Below are 26,968 nucleotides of genomic sequence, written 5' to 3' on the forward strand. Positions count from 1 at the left end.
CGCAAAACGCACGATACTGCACAAAATGAACATACAGTACGGTACCATACGAAACGTACCATATGCGCATGGAATGCAATCGTGGGTCTCGGAGAGCCTCTTGCCAATTGTCTGGCTCGAAATGTGCAATGTAACCAACTGTAAACAACGATGTATATGAAGCTGAGAGGTAAGTTGAGTGGACCTTCTAGGGCTCTCCGAAGTGGAATCCGGTGGAAGGATCTCTGAATTCCACATTGTCTGTTGGTACCAGCAAGGTAATGGGTCTTGCGGAGGGGGCTTAGGAGCTGAAGATTTTGTAGGAAGGTTAAGAGTGGGCAATAGATCTGGCTCAGAAGGCACGATCTCATGTGATGTGAGCGGAGGTCAAGACACAGAGTTGGGTGTAGAAGTAGAAGACTACACGATGTCCCTCTTATCAAAGATATCCTCCCTTCTAACGATCACCTTGTTTGTTCAAGGGTCAAACAAATGGTAGGCTTTTGCTTCAGAAGAATAGCCCACAAAGATCAAGAGATGAGCTTGAGGGGTAAGCTTTTGTATCTTGTCATCTAGAGTGTGCATATAAGTATGACTACTGAAGACTTTGAAAATGAGAAACAATAGGCTGAGAGCCAAAAATGCCTCGTATGGATCTTTTTAGGGATTGGTGTAGTCAAGCATTGGTTAAGGATGTACACTGAAGTAACAACCTCAACCCAAAGGTGCTCAGGGAGCTCTATTGTGAACAACATAGAGTGTACCATATTCATGATTGTTCGGTTCCTATGCTTTATGACTTGATTCTATGTAGGGGAATTGGTAGACGTTAGCTGGCGTGCAATGCCCTACTCTTGTAGAAACTCAGAAAACTCGCGGAAGGTAAACTTGCCACTCGAATCACTCCTCATAGTGCCCACATGACAACTAGTCTGGTTATGAACTAGCAGCACCCAAAAATTGAATTAAGGAAAGGCATCTGACTTGTTTGAGGAAGTACACCCACATATACCTAGAGAAATTATCCACTATCAAAAAGACGTACAGTGCACCATTCAAGGGAGTAGTGAATGTAGGACCGTAAAGATTTACATGAATGAGCCTAAGGGGTTGCTCAACATGGGTGGTAGATTGTTGAGGGAAGGGTGTATGATGTTGCTTTATCTAGTTGATAGGCTTTACAGACCTCTCAAGATAGTTTTAGGTGTGGAAGGCCAGTTGCAAGATTGACAGGCAACAGTCAGCTCGCGAACAGGTTGAGCATAGAACGGCTCGAGGAAGAAGGTCAGTCGGGTCCAGCCTACCAGGCAGCAGCTTGGACCAGTCAAGCAGGAGGTGGGGAGTCCAGCACCAGCCAGCAGGAGTCGGGGAGTCCAGCAGGCAACCAGTCGAAAGGTACTGGGCGTGTGTCGTGAAGGCGACTGGGTTGCGAGGCGACGGCTGCAGGGGGTCGGACGTTCAGCTGGCAGCTCAACGACGGCAGCAGACGTGCCCTGCAACCAGCGTAGAGCAGATGAGACATCAATTAAATTGGGGATTTTTCCAAATTTGTTGGAATTTTACTCTTTCGAGTAAAATTTCATGACATTGAACCCCAAAAAATTGGGGCTTTTCATATTTTGATGAAATTTTGCTTGGCTTGGACAGATTGGCTGACATTTATGCACTGTTGGACCTGGAATTTTGGGATTTTGTGCAGAATTTGGTAAATTTCTGCAGTATTTGCCCGTGTGGTGGCTGGTTTATGTATAGACAGCAGAGATTTATTACTGTTTGAGGAAGAACAGCAGTGTATTTGCTGGTTCAGCTTGTGCTTCTTTAGTTCAGTGCATTTACTCTTGGGTTCGTGATAAAATGGCTGCAACTTCTTCCAGTTCAGACATTAAGAGTTTGATGGAAATCAAACGGTTTGATGGTCATGGCTTTGACCTTTGGAAAGACCGTATACAGGGCATATTTTTCTTAAAGGATTGTGAGGATGCTTTGCAAGAAGATAAACCTGCACAAATGCTTGATGTGGATTGGGCTGTGGCTTACATAAAGATGGGTGTCACTGATGACTTTTGACAAACATTAAAGGTTTAGATATAGGTTATGCAATATGGGTGAAACTGAAAACTACCTATGAGATCACCACACTTGTTAATCAGGTGCATTTAATGCGCAAGCTGGTGAGTATGCGACTGGATGAGTCAAAGCCTCTAGCTGAGCACTTGAGTGCATTTACTGGCATTTTAAATCAGCTCAATGATCCAATCTCTCATATGATGGTGTGAGGGGTTCAATCTTGAATGAAGAAATTAGATGTATGTCTGGTGGAGAAGGCAGCAACTCAGCTTATAATGTAAGAGGCAAGACTGAAAAGAAAAATGTAAATGCAGGGCAGAGAAACAGAAGAAAGAACAAAGGAAAGGAAAATAGTGACATTACTTGCTATTAGTGTGGTCGGAAGGGCCACAAGAAGCCTGATTGCAAGTATTACAGGAAGGAACAAGAGAGAAAGAAGAATACATGAGACAAAAAGAAGAAAGAGGATAAGACAGATGCATCTGAGGCAGCCAAAGGCAAGGAAAAGGACAATGTGGCCTCTAGTGTAGTCATAGAGGAGTTTTCAGATATAAGGGCTGATGTATTATGTGCAGTTGATTATGATGCGCTTGTATATCACATGCAGGATATGCAGATTACCAAGGTTGATGTGATTGATGCACTTTTGTGAGTTGATGATGGTGTCACTCAGACTTGGATTGTAGACTCTAGTGTCTCTTCCATGTAACTCCTTGTTTGGAGTGTTTTGCTCTGTTCAATGTAGGCAATTATGAAAAAGTATATCTTGGAAATAATCATGCTTGCAACATTGATGGGATTGGCACTGTACACTTGTCTTTAGGTAATGGGCAAGAGCTTGCGTTGAAAGATGTCAGATATGTGCCTCGCATCAAGAAGAGTTTACTATCTGTTGGTCAACTTGACTTGCATGGTTACATTACACTGTTTGGTGGTGGTTTGTGGAAATTGAAAAAGGGTTCCATGCTGATTGCAAAAGGAACCAAGAAGGACACTTTGTATTGTTTGCATTGTAAAGCTTTGAATGGCAAGTTCCTTGCAATTGCTCAAATTGGTTGTCATTTGGAGTTGTGGCATAAGAGATTAGGCCATATGAGCCAGAAAGGACTTGGTGTCCTTACCTCTTTGAAGAGGGTTCATGGAAAAGGCTCTAAACTTGACTTTTGTAGTAAGTGTCAGTTTGGAAAGCAAATAAACAATTTCTTTTACTCTGGTGTCTCTTGTAAGTGCAATGTCTTGGACTTAGTGCATTCTGATGTATGTAGTATGCTGATGAAATCGGTGGGTGGTGTTGCATAGTTTGTTTCTTTTATTGATGATTGTTCCTGGAAGATTTGGGTTTATCTGTTAAAAAAGAAAAGTGAGGTGTTTGCTATTTTTAAAACCTTTCATGCATTTGTGACCACTCAGACAGGTAGAAAGCTGAAATGCTTGAGAACTGGTAATGGGGGTGAATTCACATCTATTGAATTCAAGTCTTTTTGTGACTTGCATGGAATTAAGAGGGAGCTTACAGCTCCTTACAACCCTTCTTCAAATGGTGTGGCTGATAGATATAATAGGACTTTATGTGAAAGAGTGCGGTGCATGTTGTCCACTGCTAATCTCCCTCTTGTATTTTGGGGAGCAGCACTTAAAACCGCGGTTCACATTTGCAAGCGCTCTCCAAACAGGTCCTTAAATAATGGCATCCTTGAGACGGTTTGGTTTGTGAAATCGCATATTTGGCTGTGATGCTTTTGTGTATGTTAGAGATGCGCTGAGGAACAAACTTGACCCAAAATCCCCCAAAGGCATTTTCATGGGCTATGGTGATGAGGGTGAATTTGGCTACAAAGTGGGGTTACCTCGGTTCAAGAAAATTATTCGCAGCCGTAATGTTGTGTTTGATGAGGCAAAATTGCTACTTTAGCCTTAATGAAGATATGAAAAAGGTCAAATTTCAGAATTTGCAGCCACCTATTACTTCAAATGATGAGCCTCATGATACTGTACCACAGGCTGAAACTGATGTTCAACCGGTTATTTTTGGGCCAGATGATGATGGATAGCAAATAGGAGGACAAGAAGGTCATGGATAGCAAGATAGACTTGCTGATTATGAAAATGCAAGTGATGGTAATGAAAATGAAGGTGCTGTACAGCATGAACATCATGCTGAAAATGGCTTACAACAGCCAATAAATGCTGAAAATTAACATACATGTAGATGTAGACCCAATTCTTGAAAATATTGATAATTGGGTACGCAGGTCTACACGCGTAAGAAGGCAACCACATAGGTATGACCCCTCCTTGCATTATGTGATGCTTATAGATGAGGGTGAGCCTCTTACATATAAAGAGGCCAAGTCATGCAAATTCAGTAGTAAGTGGGAGCTAGCTATGTAAGAAAAGATTAACTCTCTGTATGCTAATGATACTTGGGATCTTGTGTCGTTGCCCAAAGGAAGAAAGCCTCTTTCAAACAAATGGGTTTAAAAAGTAAAGACAGTTGATGGAAAACCCAAGTACAAGGTAAGAGTGGTTGCCAAAGGGTATGCACAGAAGGAAGGGATTGACTTTCACGAGGTCTTCTCACCTGTTGTGAAGATGACCACTCTACATGTGCTTTTTGCTCTCACTGCTGTATTGGACTTAAGAGCTGTACGAAATGGATGTAAAAACAACTTTTCTACATGGTGACATTGATGAGGAAATCTACATGAAACAACCTGAGGGCTTTGTGGTTTCTGGAAAAGAACAGATGGTGTGTAAATTAAAACGAAGCTTGTATGGGCTGAAGCAAGCACCACGGCAGTGGTACAAAAAGTTTGACACTTTTATGCTCTCTCATGGGTTTACATGTAGCCATGCAGATCATTGTTTGTACATGAAAAAGGATACAGATGGCAGCCCCATCATACTTGTTTTGTATGTGGATGATATGTTGCTGGTTGGGAAAAGAAAGATTAGCTTGGATGCTCTCAAAGATCAGCTGAAATCAGCTTTCTCCATGAAAGATTTGGGGAATGCAAAGCATATATTAGGTATGAGAATTCGCAGGGATAGAACACAGAAATTGTTTTTATCTCAAGGAAAGTACATTGAAAAGGTACTGGACAGATTTAACATGGCTGAAGCTATAAGCCTTCTGGGGTGCCCTTACCTCCATATCTTAAGCTTAGTAAAGCCAACAGCCCAAAAGATGACGTGGAAGCCAATGCTATGAAGGTAGTCCCTTATGCATCAGCTTGTGGCTCTCTTATGTATGCTATGGTTGCTACTCGTCTAGACATTGCTCATGTAGTGGGAGTTGTTAGCAGGTTTATGTCAAATGCTAGGAATACACATTGGAAGGCTGTCAAGTGTATTGTTCGATACCTAAAGGGTATATAAAGAAAGTGTATTTGCTATGGGCAAGGTGCACTTAGTTTGCAGGGTTATTGTGATGCAGATATGATAGGTGACTTGGACACTTGTAGGTCCACTAGCAAGTATGTCTTTACGGTTACTGGTAGGACCGTTTCTTGGTGCTTCAAGTTACAGAACACCGTAGCATTGAGTACTACTAAAGCTTAATACATATCAGCTACTAAAGCTTCTAAGGAAGCTATATGCTTGAGCAGACTTGCAGAGGATCTCGACATGTCTATGAGTACTATAGTGTTGGGATGTGATAGCCAGAGTGCTGGATATCCGGCTAAGAAAGCCATGTATCATTTATGCACAAAGCATATAGATGTGTAATATCACTTTATCAGACAGATTTTGGAAGATGGTCTGATCATATTCTGGAAGATGTTGTGATCACATAGACGAGCTATGGCTGCCCGGAAGGAGACCCAATGCGAGTGGGGAGTCGATGGGAAGTTGAGAATGCCACGAGACAAGCTCAAGAATCGGGAAGCCGAGCTCTGATACTAGTTGAAAGGTGAGAAGGATCAAAGCTTGCACACGAGAGCTATGGCGGGAGAGCAACAACAAGAAAGAGAGAGACAAGAAATGGGAACTCCAACAGTCACAATGTGTGATTGGGCCTTTCTTTATTCAAACTGTGACTAAAAGAATAAAGAATAAAGTGACGGTGACGGGCGTCCGCCACCTGTAGTGTGCAGTGGCGGTGACTGTCAGTGTAGTAATACACGGGCGGCTAGGCGGAGGCACCTTTACCCCCAACAACCTCCCACTTAAAGGCGAATCTGCCCTAGTGAGTAGTGAAAAGGAAAAAGAAAATAAAAGACAGTACAACATGTACACATGTACAATAGGATGAGGAAAGACGCTATCTCATCCCACACCCATCAACCTCCTGAGGAAGGCAAAGCGCTATGTAGAGAGGCTTTTCATGAGCAGATCTGCAAGATTCTGGTCAGTCGAGATCTTGACAAGGTCAACAGACTTGTCCTCAACGACCCCACGTATGAAGTGATACATTATCTCAATGTGTTTCGTCTTGCATGGAAGACCGGATTCTTGGCTAACTGAATAGCACTCATAGAATTCGAATGTAGTGTAGGGATAGCATCAATACCAAGGTCAGCAACCAAACGACCAAACCAAATGGCCTCCTTGCAAGCCTCAGTGGCTGCAACATACTCGGCCTCTGTAGCAGAAAGGGCCATGCATTTCTGCACCTTGGACATCCAAGAAACAACACCTCCAACATAGGTGAATACATAGTCGGAAGTGGACTTCCTACTATCTGCATGTCCTGCATAATCAGAGTCAGTATACCCCAGAACTCCTGTATCCTGGCTGCCATAGCATAGGCACATATTTGCAGTGCCCTTCAGGTACCTCATTATATCCTTCATGGCATCCCAATGCTTCTTGCCAGGTGTAGCCATATAGCATGCCACACCACCAACTGCAAAGGCAATATCTGGACGAGTGGCTATCATGGCATACATAAGACTGCCCACTGCAGATGCATAGGGAATCTTGGCCATCTCGGCCCTCTGCTCATTTGTTTGCGGACAATCAGCCTGTGATACCTTCACATAAGAAAGCAATGGACAGCCAATAGGCTTTACATCCTGCATGCGGAAGCGCTCAAGGACTTTATGAATGTACTCTCTCTGTGACAAGTAGAGGAGTCCCTGATGCCTGTCGCGTCTCATGCGCATACCAAGTATGTCAGAGGCCTGTCCCAGATCTTTCATCTCAAAGCTCTTCTTGAGCTGAGCCTTAAGAGTATCTACCTCATCATGAGCTTTTCTTGCTATCAGCATATCATCCACATAGAGTATCAAAATCAATAAAGAACCATCACGGGCTTTCTTCGTGTAAAGACACAGATCCATAGCACTTGTGCTGTAGCCCTGTGACTGCATAAATCAGCACCAAACAGTCATCAAGACCTTGAGCAAACACCCAAACATGTCACCAAAGCATCCGTCAGTGAGTAGGCATATCCCCTGGACACTAGGGCAAAGTATACATAACATTGGCAAGACTTGACACCAGTAGGTGTATGCTCACAAGAGTGCAAAGCTCAAGCTCAGGTCAAAAGCAACTCCAAGATATCAGTGCATGAACCATGCAACATTTAAGTGTAAGAGATCCCAAAGTCTCAAGTATCTGCAAAATGCTCAAATAGCATAAACCTCCTGCTCAATGTCGGTCAAGCATACAAGATGCTCCCACTAGCACAAAAGTCGGATAAACGAGCTCAACAACTCAATCAAACTAAGTCAAAGTACCAAAGACAGGTAACCAAGACAATGTCTCAATAGCATCCTAAGAGTATGACGGCTATAAAGCAACTGTAGGTAGCATCCATGAGCAAGACATACATCCCAATAAAGATCTTTGACAACCAAAATGACATTCAATACAAAATTCCGGAATAGCAAATGAGAATCCAAGCCAAGTCTTCAGAGAGCACTAAAGCTGAACAAGTACATGGTACACTGTGCCAAGACAAATGCATCAAGCTGTAGGCGTCGGGTAAGCATGTATCCAAAGAGCATATAACTGTCAAAGCACTGACCACTGTCAAACATAGACCGATGTTAATAAGTGCAGGCTGAAATAAGCTCAAGCTTCCAAAAGCATCAGGATTCAATGACAAGCTCGAAGTCGTCCCTCAATGATCAATACATCATAGCATAACCCAAGACATACACCTAGAACCAATAGGCATATGTCAAAGCATGAAAGATAGCTTCAGCCCGAGAGTATTCAGCATGCATTTACTGTTATAAATTGTGTATTTCCAGCCTTACAATCAGGCCAAAATCATAGCATGACATGTAGCTTCAATTTCCCAATCAATCGAGATGCAATAGGCATCAAACCGGTTATGTAGTCATGCCCAAACAAGCATAGGCATAAATTGTGAATGTAGCACTAGCATTAAATGTCTGTAGACTGTTTATAACAGCCCTGAAACATTGTTTTCAGCTACCAAACCAATGCCTAATCTCAAAGGATCAATGCCAAGTATCAATACATGTGCAAAAAGCCTGAAAAGGAGCCCGAACAAGTGCTTAATGCCAAGCTGGAGCTGGAGCTGAAGTAACTAGTGTGTGGTTGAATGAAATCTGTCTAGAATCAGGCGCAGATCAACGTGATGATGATGCTGCTCCTGCTGGTCCATGTGGCAGGTTTGGAGAGATTGGAGGGCTCAAACATGAGCCAAAGAGGCCTTGGAACAAGCCTCTAGCAACCCACAACCAGTGGCAAAGACATATGAAGATTGGAAGCTTCAATGGTGGCTGCCCTGTTTACCTAGACATGTGGACTGAAATAAATCTCTGAAATAATGAAGTAATACCTCAATGCCAATGCCGTGATGGTGCCTCAATAGGCCGGGAAGAAGCTCGGGAAGCCGCGGAGTGATGGGAGCTCAAGAGAATGAGCTATGGCTGCTGGGAAGGAGACCCAATGCGAGTGGGGAGTCGGAGTAGTTATGTGTCAAAGAGTAGTTGAGATCGAAAGTTATGATTGAGAGTTGTACTCCTCGATATGGAGAGGATAGAGGCATTGATACCATGGTGAAGGCAGTGGAAAACTTCTTTCATTGGCTAGCTTTGTGATATGATATTGAGTAGTTTGTTTGCATATGCATTGTATGCGAGAAGGTCTAGTAGTATAGGCAAAAGATTTGGGTTTGTTGCATCCTTTGCTTGTATTGGAGAGCTCTTGGCTGAGCATTGCTATTAGTTTCAATTTTGATCTTTCAAAGACTCCTTCAGAAAATGATGAGATGTGGACTATCATATGTAAGCTTAGTAAGCATATCCATTTCATTCTTGTAAGGAAGAAGTTAAAGGTGATCATATGGCACAAATGTTTATGCAACATATCTTTAAGTACTATGGGAGTCTTTGTTGATCATGAGTGATTGATACCCTTGGATGACTTGTTTGTTTTGGAAGGGATTGTTTGAAAACATGGATACCATTTTCTTCTTTCTTTCATCCATTGATAGATGGTCAATCGGAAAAAAGCTAATTCCATAGTCTAAGATCCATTGAGGTGCTATGTTTCGGATCATAAAGTGCTATTATGGGTCCTTTGAGGTATCTCAAAAGATTAGCGATGTTGCACATGGGACTGACATTGTCTCCACAATGACGGATGCATAATGGTTTTCAGGTGAGCTTGCTATGGCTTTTTTATGATGATGTGTCAGAGGATATATCTACTAAAATATAGCTAGAGATTGAGAAGTTGGATGAGATTTTTATCCCTAACCAGGTTTTGGCATAGAAGAAAGGAAAAGTAGAGGTAAAGTTTCCAAATGGTACTTGGAGTTTTTGAATTATTGACCAGTGGATGCCAAGTGGATGGAAGAGGGTGACTTGGTTGATCATCCTTTGTTGTTGCAGCTTTAGCTCGATGCATTTTAGGTAGAGCCGAACTTGGATTGGTGGCCTCCTTCAGGTTTAGTAGGGAAAGAGGTTCAAAGCATTGCTCGATGCTCAAGAGGGAGGTAGCACTTCCACTCTTAGTGATGGACACTCATATATATAGTGGATTTGAGATGTTTTCAACATGCAACTAAGGTATTGTTTGTTGACAATATGTCTACCATTGTCACTATTTAGCGTATTAGCTACTTTAGTTGGTATGCATATGGATATTGTTTTCACTATGGCTTTGAGACTATACATTTGCATAAGCTCTTAGTGGTTTTCAACTGAGTCTTATTGGACAGATCTATTATGTAATGCTATTGACAGTTTAGCCATGGTTTATGCTTAGTTCTTGCTTCACTATGGTTGCATAGTCATATTACTTTTGATTTAGAGTTAATGGATGCATTCCATGTGGTTCTGTCAGCAATTATGATTCATTGTTGGTGAGTTATGACTTATATATATGGGCTGGAAAATTTAGCATATGTTTGGCAGTAGCATAATTGAAAATTAGCAGTTGATGTTCTTTGACTATGATGCCTATTCTTGTTTTAATTGAGTACTTTTGATCGTGTCACATTCCATTGGGGCATATGTGAATTGCAAGTTAGTCAAGGCAAGGACAGTTGAAAAGTTGAGTAATGCATTGGGAGACATTGGCAAAAGTTGTATTAAGCTATGTCTGATGGGTACTTGTGGGTCTTGGTGTCGGTTTGAGCTTAGGGCATTACATGGGCCTTTAAAATGTCTTTTGGTCACATTAGGGCTATGCATTAATTACTTAATGCTAATCTAAGATCAATGAAATTTGGAAATAACCTTAAGTTCCAAAGGGGTGTCCCAAAGTGGTTAACACAATATACGTGGATGGGCACCAGCCAATTAACGCGCAATGTCAAATAGATTAATAAATTAATTTTTAGAATTTACTCAAAATTGCTTTTGGAAGGTTCCCACTTAGCAAATCTGCCCATCTAAGCTGAGAGAAGGCTGTTTGGGGGTGGCTGTGTGTGGATGCAGCTATTCAAAGACTGAGGGAGGAAGGAGAAGCTGTTTGAGCTGTTGGCAGCTATTGCCAGGGGGTTTCTAGCCAGTGGAAATGTCATCTGCTGGGCAATAACTCCAGGAAAGCCCAAGGCTGCTGGTGAGAGCATTTGCAACCTCTCGATAGTAGGCAACTTGTGGAGGAGCTGATCAAGGAGGAAATCAGCATCCTTAGGGGCTGTCTACAGTAGGTGACAATAGATTGGTTCCATTTTCAGCAATAGAAATCTACCATTTCTTTCCCCTCCGCTTCCTCTCACATTTTGAGACATTCCCTTAGCAATTCTTAGCATATTCTAGCCTTTGATGAAGGGCAACAATGGTCATAGTTGCACTCGTACGTAGTACGAACTGGTTCGTACTATATGGTTCGTACTGTACCGTACCGTACGAATTCGTACCAAAAAACAAGCACTTTTTTTTTGCGTGGTTGTTGCTGTTGGTGGTGGTTTGGGTTGTTGACTGTTGTTGTTGTTGTGGTGGTGGTGATTTTGTAGCCTCGGTTGATCGACCAAGAAAGGGGATGGAAGCTTGATTAGACTCCTCATACATGTTTTGTTATGATTTATCCTAGAGCCAAAGGCCATACATAAGGTACTCAAGCAGTTCCAAACGTTTCTAATTGATGTCCCATCATTTTTCACAATATGTTAGTGTCATTAATAAATAAATTCAGCACCATTTGAGAATCATCAAGTAGCTTAATCCTATTGATTTTACCTTTGTTCATAGCTCATTTTGCACCGCCCAACCCAAAGCATTAGTACACATTGCTAATAAAACTAGGCTAGAGGATAGCTTGGCCTAATGTACCTTCTGAGAGTACACGAATTAGTGAATGTACCATCGGTAGCTACTTTAGCCTTAGGAATGCCAAACAAAACCATAACAAAATTCATAAATCTTTTACCAAAACCTTTGGTGGTTTGTTTGGTAACTCTTGGTCTCACAGGTCATTTTGGCCACTTGTAGACGTTAATAAAGCATCTCATGTCATTTCATCTCTCTCTCTCTCTCTCTCTCTCTCGCCTCTCCCTCTCTCTCAACCTTCTCTCTCTCAAGCATACATGCCTCTTATTTGTATGATCATTCATGTATGATGTATCCACTCCTATGCATGTACTTGTAAGTTGTAGCGAATGTTGTGCATGCGGCATATGCCATAGAGGTTTTGGCGTGTTACCCTCAAGTATTCATCTTATATACTCCAATAGCATTGCTATTTAGACTTTAAACATATGTTCTATCATCTATACTTCAAAATAATGAAGTTAATTTTTTTTCGTACTAATATCGTACTGTACCTTATAAATCTTAAGGTACCATTTAGTACCGTATTTTATCGTACCATACCGTACCGTACTTTTCGTACCTGACAACTATGACAATGGTGTACTACTATCAAATCCTAATTTACAGCAAAAATTAGGGTTTACTCAGCCATGTTAGGATTCGTGGTGGTATCAATCACGACCATGGATCCAAGAGATCAGGGTCATAGATTGGGATGACCCTAAGGTGAAGTTAGCGGAATGTTGGTATCTACTCGTTGGGTTTGCCACCATGGGGCTGTCCCCTAATGACTAGGTAACATTTTTCTTGAACAAGCTCCAAGAGATCAAGGTCATATATTGGGATGTCCCTAAGGTGAAGTTAGCAGAATACTGGTATCTACTCGTTGGGTTTGCCACCGCTTCCTAAGTCCCCTAATGACTAGGTAACATTCTTCTTGAACAAGCTCCCACACAATTAATTTAACTTTGTTCAACAAGTGATCTCACAGCCGATTATCCCAACGTTTTATGAATTTAAGTGTCAAGTACTTGTTGTGCTGCTAGACTGTTCAATTGATTTCATAAAATTCTCCCGCCTCTTATGGAGGGGGGCTTGAGTAACCACTTCCTAGAAGGGGAAGAAAGGAAAGGGCAACAATGGTCAAAATCAAAATAAAACATCTAGTAAGTCACAAGGGTGTGAGGATATGCCGACCTCTATATCTTTAGTTGCTACCCATGGGGCTACCATCTTGGGTAACATACTTTGTGTTTCAGCCAACAGATAGACCAAAAGAAATAAATCAAACCTTGGAGATATGCATCATCCATGTACTGCCACCTTCTTGTCTCGAGCCGGTCAACTGAAGGCGTGTGACATGATGATGAACCATCTCTTGTAGCCACGCTTCAATCTTCAGCCTCGTGCCTGTTCGCCGCTATTGCCAGGTCACCATCAAAACTATGACTTAACCCATATGCTCATGGTCTTCTGCTCGTTGATGAGCCAAATTTCATCCCTCAACCATATATACTTTTTGACAGGGGTTTTAATTAAATCTTAGTGAATTAAAGTGAAAATTTTAATTTAAAGGGGCAGTTCATCTGCAACATTGGTGCATTACAAATTTGAGCAAATTTTTCGATATTCTGTGAACAAAATTTGGGCTTTTTGCAATCTGAGCCCGATTTCTCCAAAAATTTTCACTGAAATTTGGGGATTTTCATGTTGGCATCCTCCAGTTTTTCATGTGGGCATCAGGTTGTGCAAAAACTGAGATCAGGCATTTGGACCTATTCAGCTGCCTTGGGTCACCGTAGATAGAGAAGCAGGGCTGGGTAAATATGATAGCCACAACTCCTAAAACACAAGTGCTGGGAAAATATGATGGCCATGACCTGTAGACTGAGGCCTTGATCGAGATACCATCAGAATGTCCATGTGATTTTAGGGCGGCACCAGGCAGCTCTTCCCTGGCGCTTCAGTTTATCTATGTTGGACCAACCCAAGGATGAGGATTAAATACTTCCTTCATCATTATATTCGTAGACCTGTATCAATTCGATCCTACCTTTGTATTGGGCGATTGTCTTTACATTGGCTGGTGGACGTAGTCTTTTCCCTTTTTCAGTTCATACTTTTTTCATTTTCCACTTAGAAAATTTGATTTTCCTCGAGGTTTGGTTGTTATCAGTATCCTTGTCTCATAGGCTGTTTTGGCCTCCCTCCCTCTGTTTATGTACTGAACTCAAAGTGCCAACCATGGATTGGTTTCAGGTGAAAACAACACCTTGCTATGTAGTATTCTTGCTAGATTTTGAACATTGTAAAGGATATTTTTGGAGAGCAAGCTTTGAGGTGCTCTCATCAAAAGGTACTGACAAATCTGGGCAAGATAGTTTCTCATACTGTGTTCTTTGTGTTGCAGCACTGTAGCTATAATTGAAGAATAAGTTGTAGGCAGTTCCTATTCTGGAGCACATTCTAAAGAATTGGTCTTCTAGTAGTTTACAATGTCTTCACTCATTGTTGGTTTACTGTGGACTTGTTTTGTAATTATTTTGCTGGATAAAGATCGTGGTTTTTGTGTGGTCCCTTGAAATGTAGAATCAGAAAGAGCTTCTACTGACAAGTGCAAAACTTGAGGATGCTAATTAATGCGGTTGTGCAATGTGCAGGTTTGGGCGTGCTTATCACAATCTTCAACCACGTGTGACGAAGACTCTCTTGCATGCTTTTTTGGATCCAAAGCGATCAATGACGCAGCATTATGGTGCTATCAAGGGTTTAGCAGCACTAGGCTCACGCATTGTATGAGTTTCCCATTTCATATGCTTAATGCAGGATATTTTTGCATCTATTAATCGAACTAGGAGGCAATCTCTTTGGCTGTAGGTTTTGAATTAAACATGTAAATACTGTGAAGCATGCAGGTCAGTCTATTGATTCTACCTAATCTGGAAGCATATCTTCGCCTCTTAGTTCCTGAGATGTCCTTTGAAACACAGAAGAATGAGATGAAGAGATATGAAGCAACACGCGTTTATGGCGCTTTGCTGGTATGGGCTTCTTACTTTTGAACCTTTGTAACTGAACGCTTTAATATTAAGCTCCCAGTTTTACCACTCTTCTTATTAAAGAGGGAGGGAGGGGGGACATGGATCTACTCCACCAAAACAGTGTGCACTAGTGTGCATACAAGACAATGTAAAGTATCAAAGTGACATTTAGTAACTCTACCATCAATCTAAAAATACAAGAGTTTTCTAAAAGAGCCACACCAGTGTATCCCTTGAACAAGTGGAAGGCACCTAGAAAAGAGGCTAGCCATAATGAGGATAAAGGGATAAAACTGATACTATGGCTGTGGTGTTACTGATGTGACATTATAGAGTGCTGAGAGGTGCTTATAGAGCAAGTGGAGAGAGAGCATAATAACATGGAACGGGGAACGGAAACGGAGACGGGGACGGGGGACGGCTAAAAGCAAGGAACGGGGACAAGGGGTGGGATGCAGAAGGGAATGGCATATATAAATAGCATTTGAAAATGTATGCATGTGATGTGGTGGATGGATGTGTGGGAATAGTAATAGGGGATGCCCGTTTTGTAGCCTCCTGTCCGAGTCCCATCCCCGTATTAGATCCCCCTCTCATGATAGCAGAGGATGGCAATCTATTATTCTTGTCCCCGTGGGCCCGTCCCTATTCCCATCCCTATCCCCAAAACCGGTCCCATGTTACTTTGTGTGTGGGTGAATGTATACTACCAAAGAACATACAAAAAAACCCACAAAAAAACCACCCCCTAAAAGACACCCACTCCACCCAAAAATGGAAAAAAAAAACCTGTTAAAAACGTCCCCTAAAAGGGGACATGACAAGGGGACAGGGTAGGGGACAGCCGGGACAGGATAGGGGACATCCCTGTCCCATTTTGGCGTCCCCATTCGGCTCATCCATTTGAGACGGCGTTCCCACGTTCCAGGTCCTTGGGACGGCCGTTCCTTGTTACTATAAGAGAGAGTCTAGGCAATTGGATTGGGGCCCCAACCATGAACATGGATTAGCCCTATATCCAATTAGTTTGGCCATATGATGGAAAATACCTTCCATAACATATTTAATAGTCTCTAGAGCTTAAGATAAAAGACTCCTTGAACATATGTCCTGGGCAGCATAAACATTTTTAACAGCCCGTCTTATGCTTAACAGATGGAGAACAACAACAAATTATGTTAGGAAATCAATGTTGTACATTGACTATAAATGCCCTAGTCCTGGCATAAGGTATGTATACCTTGGAAATGAAGGAAGGCACTTCAATGTTGAAGCATGAGAAGAAGGAATCGTTCCCATTGCCACAGGTAGTAGCTTCCCACAATCCAAAATATGCTCCAAGAGATCATCAATCATCTTCAACGATAGAACCAAAGGTAGCCCCAAGCTAGTTAACATAGGTAATACTTCACTCATTAATCATTTGTGAAGCATTATTGGTTATTGGATCTCTCTCTCCTTGTATGTGAGCATACTCTAAATGTGTGTGTGTGTGGGAGGGACATTCACATATGCAAACACAATTATACATAAAATTTTATGATTTATGATAGATTTGTAAGTATAACAAATCATATTGCTTGACATTATATGATATGATTAGAGACCATGGTAATGACTTGGGGGTCACAAATAGAGTCCCAACTTGTGGTTGTGAGGATATTCATGGTGTTGGGCGAAGTGCACAGTTGAGAGAGATGGAAGTTGAGCAGGAGTGAGCGAGAGAGTGTGACGGTTGGAGAGAGAGTGAGCAGAGTGAAAGTACAATTCGATAAGAGTGTACCAACAATGTGTTGATACACAAATAATAAATGTATTTATACTTAGGGCACGCAAGGGTGCATTCACATGTACAATGTGCGTGTACTATACACGGGGTTTAAACCGGGCGTTTGTCCCAACAACCTCCCACTTAAAGGTCCGACGTGAACCTCTAACTAACCAACTCCCACCAGTTGTATGCAATGCTCGTACTGAGCTTTGCTTAGACTTTTATTGAAAACATCTGCATGGTTTTCTTGTGTTTTGATCTTGGTCAATGTGAGTTGACCATCTTCCAGAATCTATTTGATGAAGTGATATCGTACATCTACATGCTGTGTGCGTGAATGATACATGGCATTCTTAGCTAGATACACAACACTCTGGCTATCACATCCCAAAATTGCAATACCCATAGACATGCCGCGATCTTCTGCAAGTTTGCTCAACCATATAGCTTCTTTAGAAGCTTTAGTAGCTGCTATGTATTCAGCTTCAGTGGTACTCAGTGCAACGATGTTTTGCAACTTGGAACACCAAGAAACAGCTTCACCAGCAACTGTGAAGACATACGTTGGTGGACGTAGGAGTGTCCAAGTCACCTGCCATGTTTGTGTCACAATAACCCTGCAAACTAAGTGCACCGTGCCCATAGCAAATATCCTTTCTTTGTGTACCTTTAAGGTATCGAAGAATACACTTGACAGCTTGCCAATGTGTTTTGCCAAGATTTGACATAAACCTGCTAACCACTCCCATTGCATGAGCAATGTGTGGATGAGTAGCAACCATAGCATACATTAGAGAGCCACAAGCTGATGCATAAGGAACTCCCTTCATAGCATTTGCTTCCACGTCATCTTTTGGGTTGTTGGCTTTGCTAAGCTTGAGATAAGGAGCTAAGGGAACCCCAAAAGGCTTAGCTTTAGCCATGTTAAATTTGTCCAGTACCTTTTCAATGTATTTTTCTTGAGATAAAAACAACAATTTCTGCATTTTATCTCTACGAATCCTCATGCCCAAAATTTGCTCTGCATTTTTCAAATCTTTCATGGAGAAGGTTGATTTCAGCTGATTTGTGAGAGCATCCAAGCTAGTCTTTCTTTTCCTAGCTAGCAACATATCATCCACTTAGAAATCAAGTATGATGGGGTTGCCATCTGTATCCTTTTTCATCTACAAGCAATGATCTTCATGGTTGCTTGTAAACTCATGAGATAGCATAAAGGTGTCAAACTTTTTGTACCACTACCGTGGTGCTTGCTTCAGCCCATACAGGTTGCGCTTTAGTTTACAAACCATTTGCTCTTTTTCAGGAACTACAAAGCCCTCCGACTGTTTCATGTAGATTTCCTCATCAATGTCACCATGCAAGAAAGCTATTTTTTCATCCATTTGATACAGCTCTAAATCTAAAACAGCAGTGAGAGCAAAAAGCACACGTAGAGTGGTCATCTTCACAACAGGTGAAAAGACCTCTTGGAAGTCAATCCCTTCCTTTTGTGCATACCCTTTGGCAACTAATCTTGCCTTGTACTTGGGTTTCCCATCAACTGTCTTTACTTTGTACACCCATTTGTTTAAATGTGGCTTCTTTCACTTGGGCAATGACACAAGATCCCACGTAGCATTTGCATATAGAGATTTAATCTCTTCCTGCATAGCAAGCTTCCACTTACTACTGAACTCACATGACTTGGCCTCTTTGTATGTAAGAGACTCACCCTCATGTGTAAGCATCACATAATGCAAGGAGGGGTCAAACCTATGTGGTTGCCTTCTTACACGTGTAGACCTGCGTACCCAATGATCAACATTTTTAGGAATTGGGTCTACATCTAAAGGTATATTATTTTCAGCATTTATTGGTTGATGTAAGCCATTTTCAGCATGCTGTTCATGCTGTACAGCACCTTCATTTTCATTTTCAGCACCTGCATTTTCATAATCAGCAAGCCTATCTTGCTGTCCATGACCTCCTTGTGCTCCTATTTGCTGTCCATCATCATCTGGCCCAAAAATAACCGGTTGATTATCAGTTACAGCTTGTGGTACAGCACCATGAGGCTCATTTTCCTCGGCTGATCCCTAACATGCACAAAAGCATCACAACCAAATATGCCTAAATGGTCAGATGAGGCTGATTTTTCAGACCAAACCTCCTCAGGGATGCCATTTTTTAAGGACCTGTTTGGAGAGTGGTTGCAAATGTGAACTGCGGTTTTGAGTACCTCTCCTCAAAATTCATGAGGGAGATTAGTAGTGGACAGCATGCATCGCACTCCTATTATATCTTTCAGCCACCCCATTTGAAGAAGGGCTGTAAGGAGCTGTAAGCTCTCTCTTAATACCATGCAAGTCACAAAAGGAGTTGAATTCAGTTGATGTGAACTCACCCCCATTATCAATTCTCAAGCATTTCGGTTTTCTACCTGTTTGAGTGGTCACGAATGCACAAAAAGTTTTAGAAATAGCAAACACTTCACTTTTCTTTTTTAGCAAGTACACCCAAATCTTCTTGGAATAGTCATCAATAAAGGAGACAAAATATGCAGCACCACCCAACGATTTCACGGGCATACTACATACATCAGAATGCACTAGGTCCAAAACATTGGACTTACGAGAGACACCAGAGTAAAAGGAAAATTTTATTTGCTTTCCAAACTGATACTTATTACAGAAGTCAAGTTTAGAGCCTTTTCCATCAACCTCTTCAGAGAGGTAATGACATCAAGTCCTTTTTGGCTCATATGGCTTAATCTCTTATGCCATAACTCCAGGTGATTGTAAATTTCAGCAACTGCAAGAAACTTGCCATTCAAGGCTTTACAGTGTAAACAATACAAAGTGCCCTTCTTGGTTTCTTTTGCAATTAGTATGGAACCCTTTTTTACTTTCCACAAACAATCACCAAACAGTGTGGTGTAGCCATGCAAGTCAAGCTGACCAATAGATAGTAAACTCTTTTTAATGCTAGGCACATATTTGACATCTTTCAACACAAGCTCTTGACCAGTGTCTAAAGACAAGTGTACAGTGCCAATCCCATCAATGTTGCAAGCATGATTATTTCCAAGATATACTTTTCCATAATTGCCTACATTGAATATAGCAAAACACTCCAAACAAGGAGTTACATGGAAAGAGACACCAGAGTCTACAATCCAAGTCTGAGTGACACCATCATCAACTGACAAAAGTGCATCAATCAAATCAGCCTTGGTAATCTGTATATACACTAGAGGCCACATTGGCCTTTTCCTTGCCTTTGCCTGCCTTAGATGCATCTGTCTTATCCTCTTTTTTCTTTTTGTCTCATGTATTCTTCTTTCTCTCTTGTTCCTTCTTGTAATACTTGCAATCAGGTTTCTTGTGGCCCTTGCGACCATAGTGATTGCAAGTAATGTCACTCTTTTCCTTTCCTTTGCTCTTGCTCTTGTTTCTCTGCCCTGCATTTGCATTTTTCTTTTCAGACCTGCCTCTTACATTATAAGCTGAGTTGCTGCCTTCTCCACTAGACATACGTCTAATTTCTTCATTCAAGATAGAACGTCTCACCCCATCATATGAGAGATTGGGGTTATTGCTGAGTGAAACCACCAAGGTCTCCCAAGAGTGAGGCAGTGTCATGATAAAAAAGATCGCCCTCAACTTATCATCAAAGTCCAAATTTGCATCTTTGAGCTGATTTAGAATCCCTATAAATGCATTTAAGCGCTCTATTGCAGGCTTTGACTCATCCAGTCTTCACCAACTTGCGCATTAAATGCACCTGATTAATAGGTGTGGTGATCTCATAAGTAGTTTTCAGCTTCTCCCATATTTCATAACCTGTATCTAGACCCTTAATGTGTGTCAGAATGTCATCGGTGATACCCATCTTTATGTAAGCCACATCTGTTTTATTTACTCTGGCCCAATCTGCATCAGATATTAGTGCGGGGTTATCTTCCTGCAAAGCATCCTCACAATCCTTCAGGAACAAAATGCCCTGCATACTGTCTTTTCAAAGGTCAAAGCGATGACCATTAAATTGTTTGATCTCCATCAAACTCTTGATGTCTGAACTGGAAGAAGTTGCAGCCATTTTATCATGAATACAAGAGTCAATGCACTAATCTGCGGAAGCACAAGCTGAACGAGCAAAATACACTGCTGTTCTTGCTCAATCAGAAATAAATCTCTGCTATTTGTGCATGAAACAACCACCACACGGGTAAAAAATGCAGAAATTTACCAAATTCTGCGCAAATCCCCAAAATTTCAAGTCCAAAATTGCATAAATGTTAGCCAATCTGACCTAGCTGAGCAAGACCTTCCCAATACATGAAAAGCCCTAAATTTCTAGGATCCAAAGTCAATTCTGGGAAGAGCCCCAAATTTTTGGCTCGAATTTTGACAAATCTGAGATCTGTGCCTGCAGTGTGTGAACTCTTGCCAAGGCAAGTGGTAATTAAAAAATTAAAGGAACTTTTTTTTTGATTTTTAGAAAATTGATGGGGGGTTCTGTTGATCGTTGCGTGAGTGACTCGATTGACGTCTGTTGCTGGTTCTGTCCGCGGGTTGTCAGGTCGTCGGTTGCTCGCATGTTGCTATGCCCAACTCCCTGTAGCTGTTGCCTGGTTCACACCTGCTAGTCTTGTTCGACTGGTCCACCACGCAAATGCCCAGTCGCTAGTCACCTAGTCGTTGCCTAGTCAACTGCCTGTTACATTGGCCTTCACGAACGTCGACCTGCGCCGCCGCTTGTTGGACTTGCCCATTGCAGCCGTCGCTTGATTTCTCTGGCGCCTAGTCAGCTAGACTCGACTGGCCTTCTGCCTGGAGCTGCCTCCACGACCTATCAGTTGCGCGTTGGTCTTCGGAAGTGTGCAGAACCTTGGGCTCTGATACCAGTTGTTGGGCGAAGTGCACAACTGAGAGAGATGGAAGTCGAGGAGGAGTGAGCGAGAGAGAGTGTGATGACTGGAGAGAGTGAGCAGAGTGAAAGTACAATTCGATAAGAGTGTACCAACAATGTGTTGGTACACAAAGAATAAAATGTATTTATACTTAGGGCACGTAATGGTGCATTCACATGTACAATGTGCGTGTACTATACATGGGGGTTAAACCTCTTTATCCCAACACATGGGAGTTTTTCTTTTCTTGTTTTGGACAACATTTGAGCAAGATCTCCACTCCATTACTTGCAAGTGCAGTGGACCGAGGGATATTGTCATAGATGGGAGTTGATTGTCAGTATCATAGCTTGTTACATGTGGACCATAAGATGCAATCATGTTATTGACCTTCATGATTTATCCACAATGGAGACTCTATTGAGGGTTTGGATAGAGATCCATACTCTATGGGAGATGGGAGAGGATGCACGTCAGCTCTGAGAGGACGAGGAGGAGAAGAGAGGTTTTCTTGTGGACATGGAACTTTTGCCTTTTCTTCCATAGTGCCCCTCCAATGGTTTGACATTATAGCCCATCAGAGTGGTTGCTCACACAACCATTGTATTTGTGATGTACTTAGGAACACTTTACTCAGTTCCTTGTACTTTGCATTTTGTCTCAGGTTTTTCTTTGAGGTGCTATTAATAGAATTTTCCTTTCTTGAGAAAAAAGATATTATATGATACTATCTTCATGGTCTTGGGAAGTCAAATTGGAATGGTTATAAACCATTTGTACTTGGATTGCTTTGTGGCTTGTGGATGCATGAGAGGCACAATATCCCACGTCTCACGCCCCTAGAGATTCAAGATATTATTTTACATTAGACTCATCAAGGTTTATAGTGTTACTATCTATAAAAGACAATGGAATATGGATTTAGACAACTCTCCAGAATAAGTTATGAGATTCTTTGTTGATACATTACATATCTTTGCAACATATGCATTTCCACACAGTAGAGCCTCTCAAGGGATGCCTCTATGTACCATACAAGGGTTTTTGAAACATGAGGTATGAGATGGGCTTCATATGTTCCATAGGAGTTTCCTAAAACATTAGAAACATGTCTCATTCCAGACTAAAGAAAACTATCATGAGATGTTATGTGTATAGAGTATGACTGGTATAATGTAATTTATCATAATTCATAATCCTATACAATGCAAATGGAGATTTGACATAGCATCAACATATATAAGCATCATGGTCCACTATCCATGACAATATTAGCTTTAATTATAGAAGAAGCCATCAATGTATACATGCACCATAGACAACAGCCCAAGAAGAAATTCTTGCAGTCAATGTGAATGTCCATGTGAGTGTGTCAAATGAATCCATGACAAATGCTGATTACAAAAGCTTAAACACATTTTTAGGGGTAAGGCTTTTTTTGGGAATTTAGAACAAGTGTTTTATAGGTTTTTGAAATGCTCGGGTATGAAACGAGTTTCAACTTTCTTAACCTTATGCGATGGGTTTCTTGGCAACTATGCCATGTACTACAATATGTCAAAACAGGTGGTATAATGACGACTATCATGACACTTGAAGCTGATTAGAGTGCATATTTCACTTGGTATATGTCTATGCTAATAGACATTGACACTCTTTCAATGCCAACTGTAGAGGGCTGAGGAAGAAGCATGATTACTTGACGAGTCTTGAGGTAGAGATTTACTAGTAAGAAGGCTTTAAGGATGTTCCAAGAAAGAGGTTTGCCCATCTTGATCATGACACTTGAGGCATTGAGGTAAGTATACTTGAACTTTATACGATAACAACATGTACCACATTGAGTATACTAGAACTTCACATGATAACATGTACCACATTGAGTGACACCAAGGCTAATAGATAGCACTCTTTTTATGTTGAGTATGGTCATTGATGCCATTAATAGATTGTAGATAGGGAGGGCCCAAGATTATGATGGTCTAATAGTTGAGCACTTTTCAGATGCTCATGTCACATTGGCTCCACTTGTAATATATATGCTCAATAGGGCTATATGTGAGGGGTTTTGACATAGCTGGACTAGTCACAATATTGTTTGACTTTTTAAAAGTGGAAACCTCATAATCCCTTATAGCTACCAAATCATGATGATCAGCTATCATCCAACCAAGATCTATTGCTCTCTATAATTGAGTGTTAGTTGAATAATTGGCTAGATACACATCATCACAAAAGCGATAGGGTAGGTGGATTTTAGGAGGGGATACACTACATTGGATTATGTACTTACACTCAAAGCTATCATAGAGGAAGGGTGTGCACTTGGGAGGAGGATTACAATTGGCTCATAGATTTCCACAAAGCCTCCAACATTGTACCACATGCCAACCTTACAAGGACGCTACAAGACATTGACATGCACAATGAGCTACAACAGAGGTGTATATGCTTTGTGAGGATTTAATTTTTCCTCATTGTAATGGCATGAGCTCGTCATTGGCTGAGTGCATGCACCAAGTGGTGGTGCACTTCGCTACTAGACTAGTTAGTTCATGTGTGAGTTTGGGTTATGCTAGGCATTATTGAGTTTATTAGGTATTGTTTAGTGGTCACTAGAGTGATAATTTTGGCATTTTATGTTGGTTGACCTGATGCAATATTTGCATTCTTTTCTACCTATTTATTCAGGCTCAACCTCCAAACTCTGTCATTGTTCATCACTTGCAGATCTAGTGCATGTTGCATGGAGAGAAGGAGCCGTGCTAGTGCCCATGCAGCTAGTGACTCATTGTTGTATGCAACTATCTCATGTTTGGTATATGGATTCCATTTTCCAAGCACATCTCTGAGTTCTTCTTTGTAGTGTTCTTGTGTTTTCTCTTTTCTCTCTCTTTTATCTGTTGAGCTAAAACATGCTTCTCAGCTGATTAGCATTCTTAAACAGCCCCAAAACACACTTAATTAATGAAAAACCCTAAAAAGGAGAGCGGTCCAAGAGAGTTTCAGTGGTCCCCCAAAAACCCTATTTCTTTGGGCACCCTTCAACATCTATAAATAGATAGGCTGCCCACATTCAGTATTATTCCCGCCTGTGCAGGTTTCACACCCTTGAGTGCAGATTTCAGCCATCAGTCTACCTCTACGTGACTTTCTAGCCTTTGAGACTGTTGCCACCTCTCCATCAGCCCTTGCAGTGCCCTGGCGCCTTCCTCCAGGCTGTCACCCACTGTTTGGCACCTTTCTCCAGGCTGCGTTTGGCATCTTCCAGCCATTGCTAGCATGTTCATTAACTTCAACTGCTTGTGTTTGGTGTCTCTTCCTCTAGGTGATAGGTGCTGGTGCTCCTCCTCATCCAGGCGACATCCACAGTTTGCATTTACGCTCATCTGGGGGCCGCCTTCCATCTCCACAGCTTCTCCCACTTGCGTTTGGTGCTTGAGGCCCTTCTGGCATCATCGTTTTGCAGACTACATACTTCGATTGGTGGTTACAAACTTGGGATCCGTCTCCAGTGGATGTCACTCTCTGACACACTACTCTGCCCTTGAGTATATGTACACTCTTACATTCATTTGTAGTATTCATTTACTTCAGAGTTGTGTTCTTCTTTCCCTTCTTCTGTTTGTGTTTGAGTTTTGAGTTTTACGTTTAGGGTTTGAGTTTTGCTTTCTGTGTCTGTCTCTTTGTGTTTCTGTCGTGGTCATACACTTTGTGTTTCCTCAGTGCAAATCCTAGCAGTTTTCTTCACGTTGTCTTGCATTCAGCAATCTATTTCAGCATTCTTCTATGCTTCCATTGCTACATCCACGCCTGACACGGTATCGGATTTCAAGATGTATGCTTCTGTTGCTGTTTTTTGCTGTTTACAAGTCTGCTACTGCTGATCATTGATTTCCCCTACCTACTGCCACCTTCTTCCAGCCCCGGCGACACCTATCTGCTGCAAATTGCTCTGTTTCTAGCCTCTATAGTCTGCATTTACTGCATTAATTGCTTGTACTGCTTGTGTTTTGTCTCCAGCAGTTTCATTTTTAATTCCTGCATTATTTTATTGTGGTATTATTGCATTTAATGCCTGTTTTGTTTGCGTTTTGACTCCTCCAGATGGGCGATTGTATTTTCAGGTTTTGTTGGTTGCAATCTTCACCTTCTCATTGTGTTTGATCAGATTTTGTCCTTTTGCAACAATTATTTTGTGATCAGCCTGTCCTTGTCCTATATGGTGTGAACTCCTGTCAGGGCAATTTGTGTTGTACTTTGGATTGAAGTCTGGCAGGTTTAAAATCTTGGAGCTAGGATTGACTTCTTTTGATTTCTAGTGGAGGTGATGCGGTTATCCCTCACGACTCTCTGGTGTGAGAAAGAGAGAGTGAGAGGGTATTGAGGTGGGGCCGGTGAGTCTCATCAATATAGGTATATAGGTATACAAGTACCAGAGATGGACTTCCTTGATGCATTGATTGAAGTTTGGTAGGTTTCTTGGAGCTGGGATTGACTTTCAGGTTCATGATGGGTTGTTCCTTGACAGAGAGCGGGGTTGGAGCTCACATGAGGGGACTCTTTGGTAGGCTTGGCCAAAGGCGGAGAATCCATATTGCTTAGGTATCCATGGTTCTATTTTGGTGGTCTTTGTTGTATGGACTATGATGAGTCATTATCATTGTATGAGTGTCTTGTATTAGATCACCCATAATTTGAGAGAGGTTATTAGCAATTTAGTCAGCTCATGTGTGAGTTCAAACTATGCTAAGCATTATTGAGTTTATTAGGTATTTTTTAGTGGCCACTATAGTGATTATTTTGGCATTTTATGTTGGCCAAATTGATGCATTATTTGCATTCTTTTCTGCCTATTTATTCAGGCTCCTTTTCCACACTCTGTCATTTTTCATCACTTGCAAATCCACTACATGCCCTGTGGAGAGAGGGAGCACAACCAATGAATCATTGTTGTATGTGACTATCTCCTGTTTGATATATAGATTCCATTTCCCGAGCACATCTTTGAGTTCTCCTTTGGAGTGCTCTTGTTTTTTCTCTTCTCTCTCTCTCTTTTATCTTGTGTTCAAGAGTCTATTTTAGCATTCTTCTATGCTTCCATTGTTGCATCCACTTTTGACACACTTGTGGTGTGGGAGATTTCTTGACAAAAAATTGCAAGTTCAAGTGACATGATAAGCTAGAAGCTTGTCAAAAGCATTCTTACATGATGATATCTAGTTTGCCAAAGTTCCAGATGTTTAAAATGCCCATAGATGGTTGTTTTAATACGATGGCCACCTTTGTGATTATTGGCCTACTGCTATTTATTTTATGATTTTTGGGCTTTCAAAGCCACCCTTGGATCCCAATTAGTCATTAGGTGATTTTGCATCAAGGTCATCCTAAGGCATTGATAACAAGGCAGTGAGGCACATAGTGTGCATGCCGATTGATGAGCATGAGTAGGAGAGTTCTCCACTGATTATGGTTGTTCAAGGACTTGATTGAGAGTCTATCCTGGACACATTGGCCAACCGCCTTCAAGGAT

The 26,968-nt window shown here is 41.5% G+C and overlaps 1 protein-coding gene across 2 annotated transcripts in view; it reads left to right on the plus strand.

The window, feature by feature from the left end:
• Positions 1 to 26,968, plus strand: part of TAFII59 (TATA BOX ASSOCIATED FACTOR II 59) — a 96,893-nt gene that overhangs the window by 61,644 nt on the left and 8,281 nt on the right. For both annotated transcript variants that reach the window (XM_087701420.1, XM_087701421.1), the window contains exons 9-10: positions 14,390 to 14,522; positions 14,645 to 14,770. In XM_087701420.1, the coding sequence (XP_087557546.1) occupies positions 14,390 to 14,522; positions 14,645 to 14,770 (259 nt within the window). The remainder of the gene's footprint in view (positions 1 to 14,389; positions 14,523 to 14,644; positions 14,771 to 26,968) is intronic.

This window comes from Lygodium microphyllum, chromosome 20 (assembly GCF_053477565.2).
Source record: "Lygodium microphyllum isolate KBCC chromosome 20, Lygodium_microphyllum_v1.1.10, whole genome shotgun sequence".
NCBI classification, from domain to species: domain Eukaryota; kingdom Viridiplantae; phylum Streptophyta; class Polypodiopsida; order Schizaeales; family Lygodiaceae; genus Lygodium; species Lygodium microphyllum.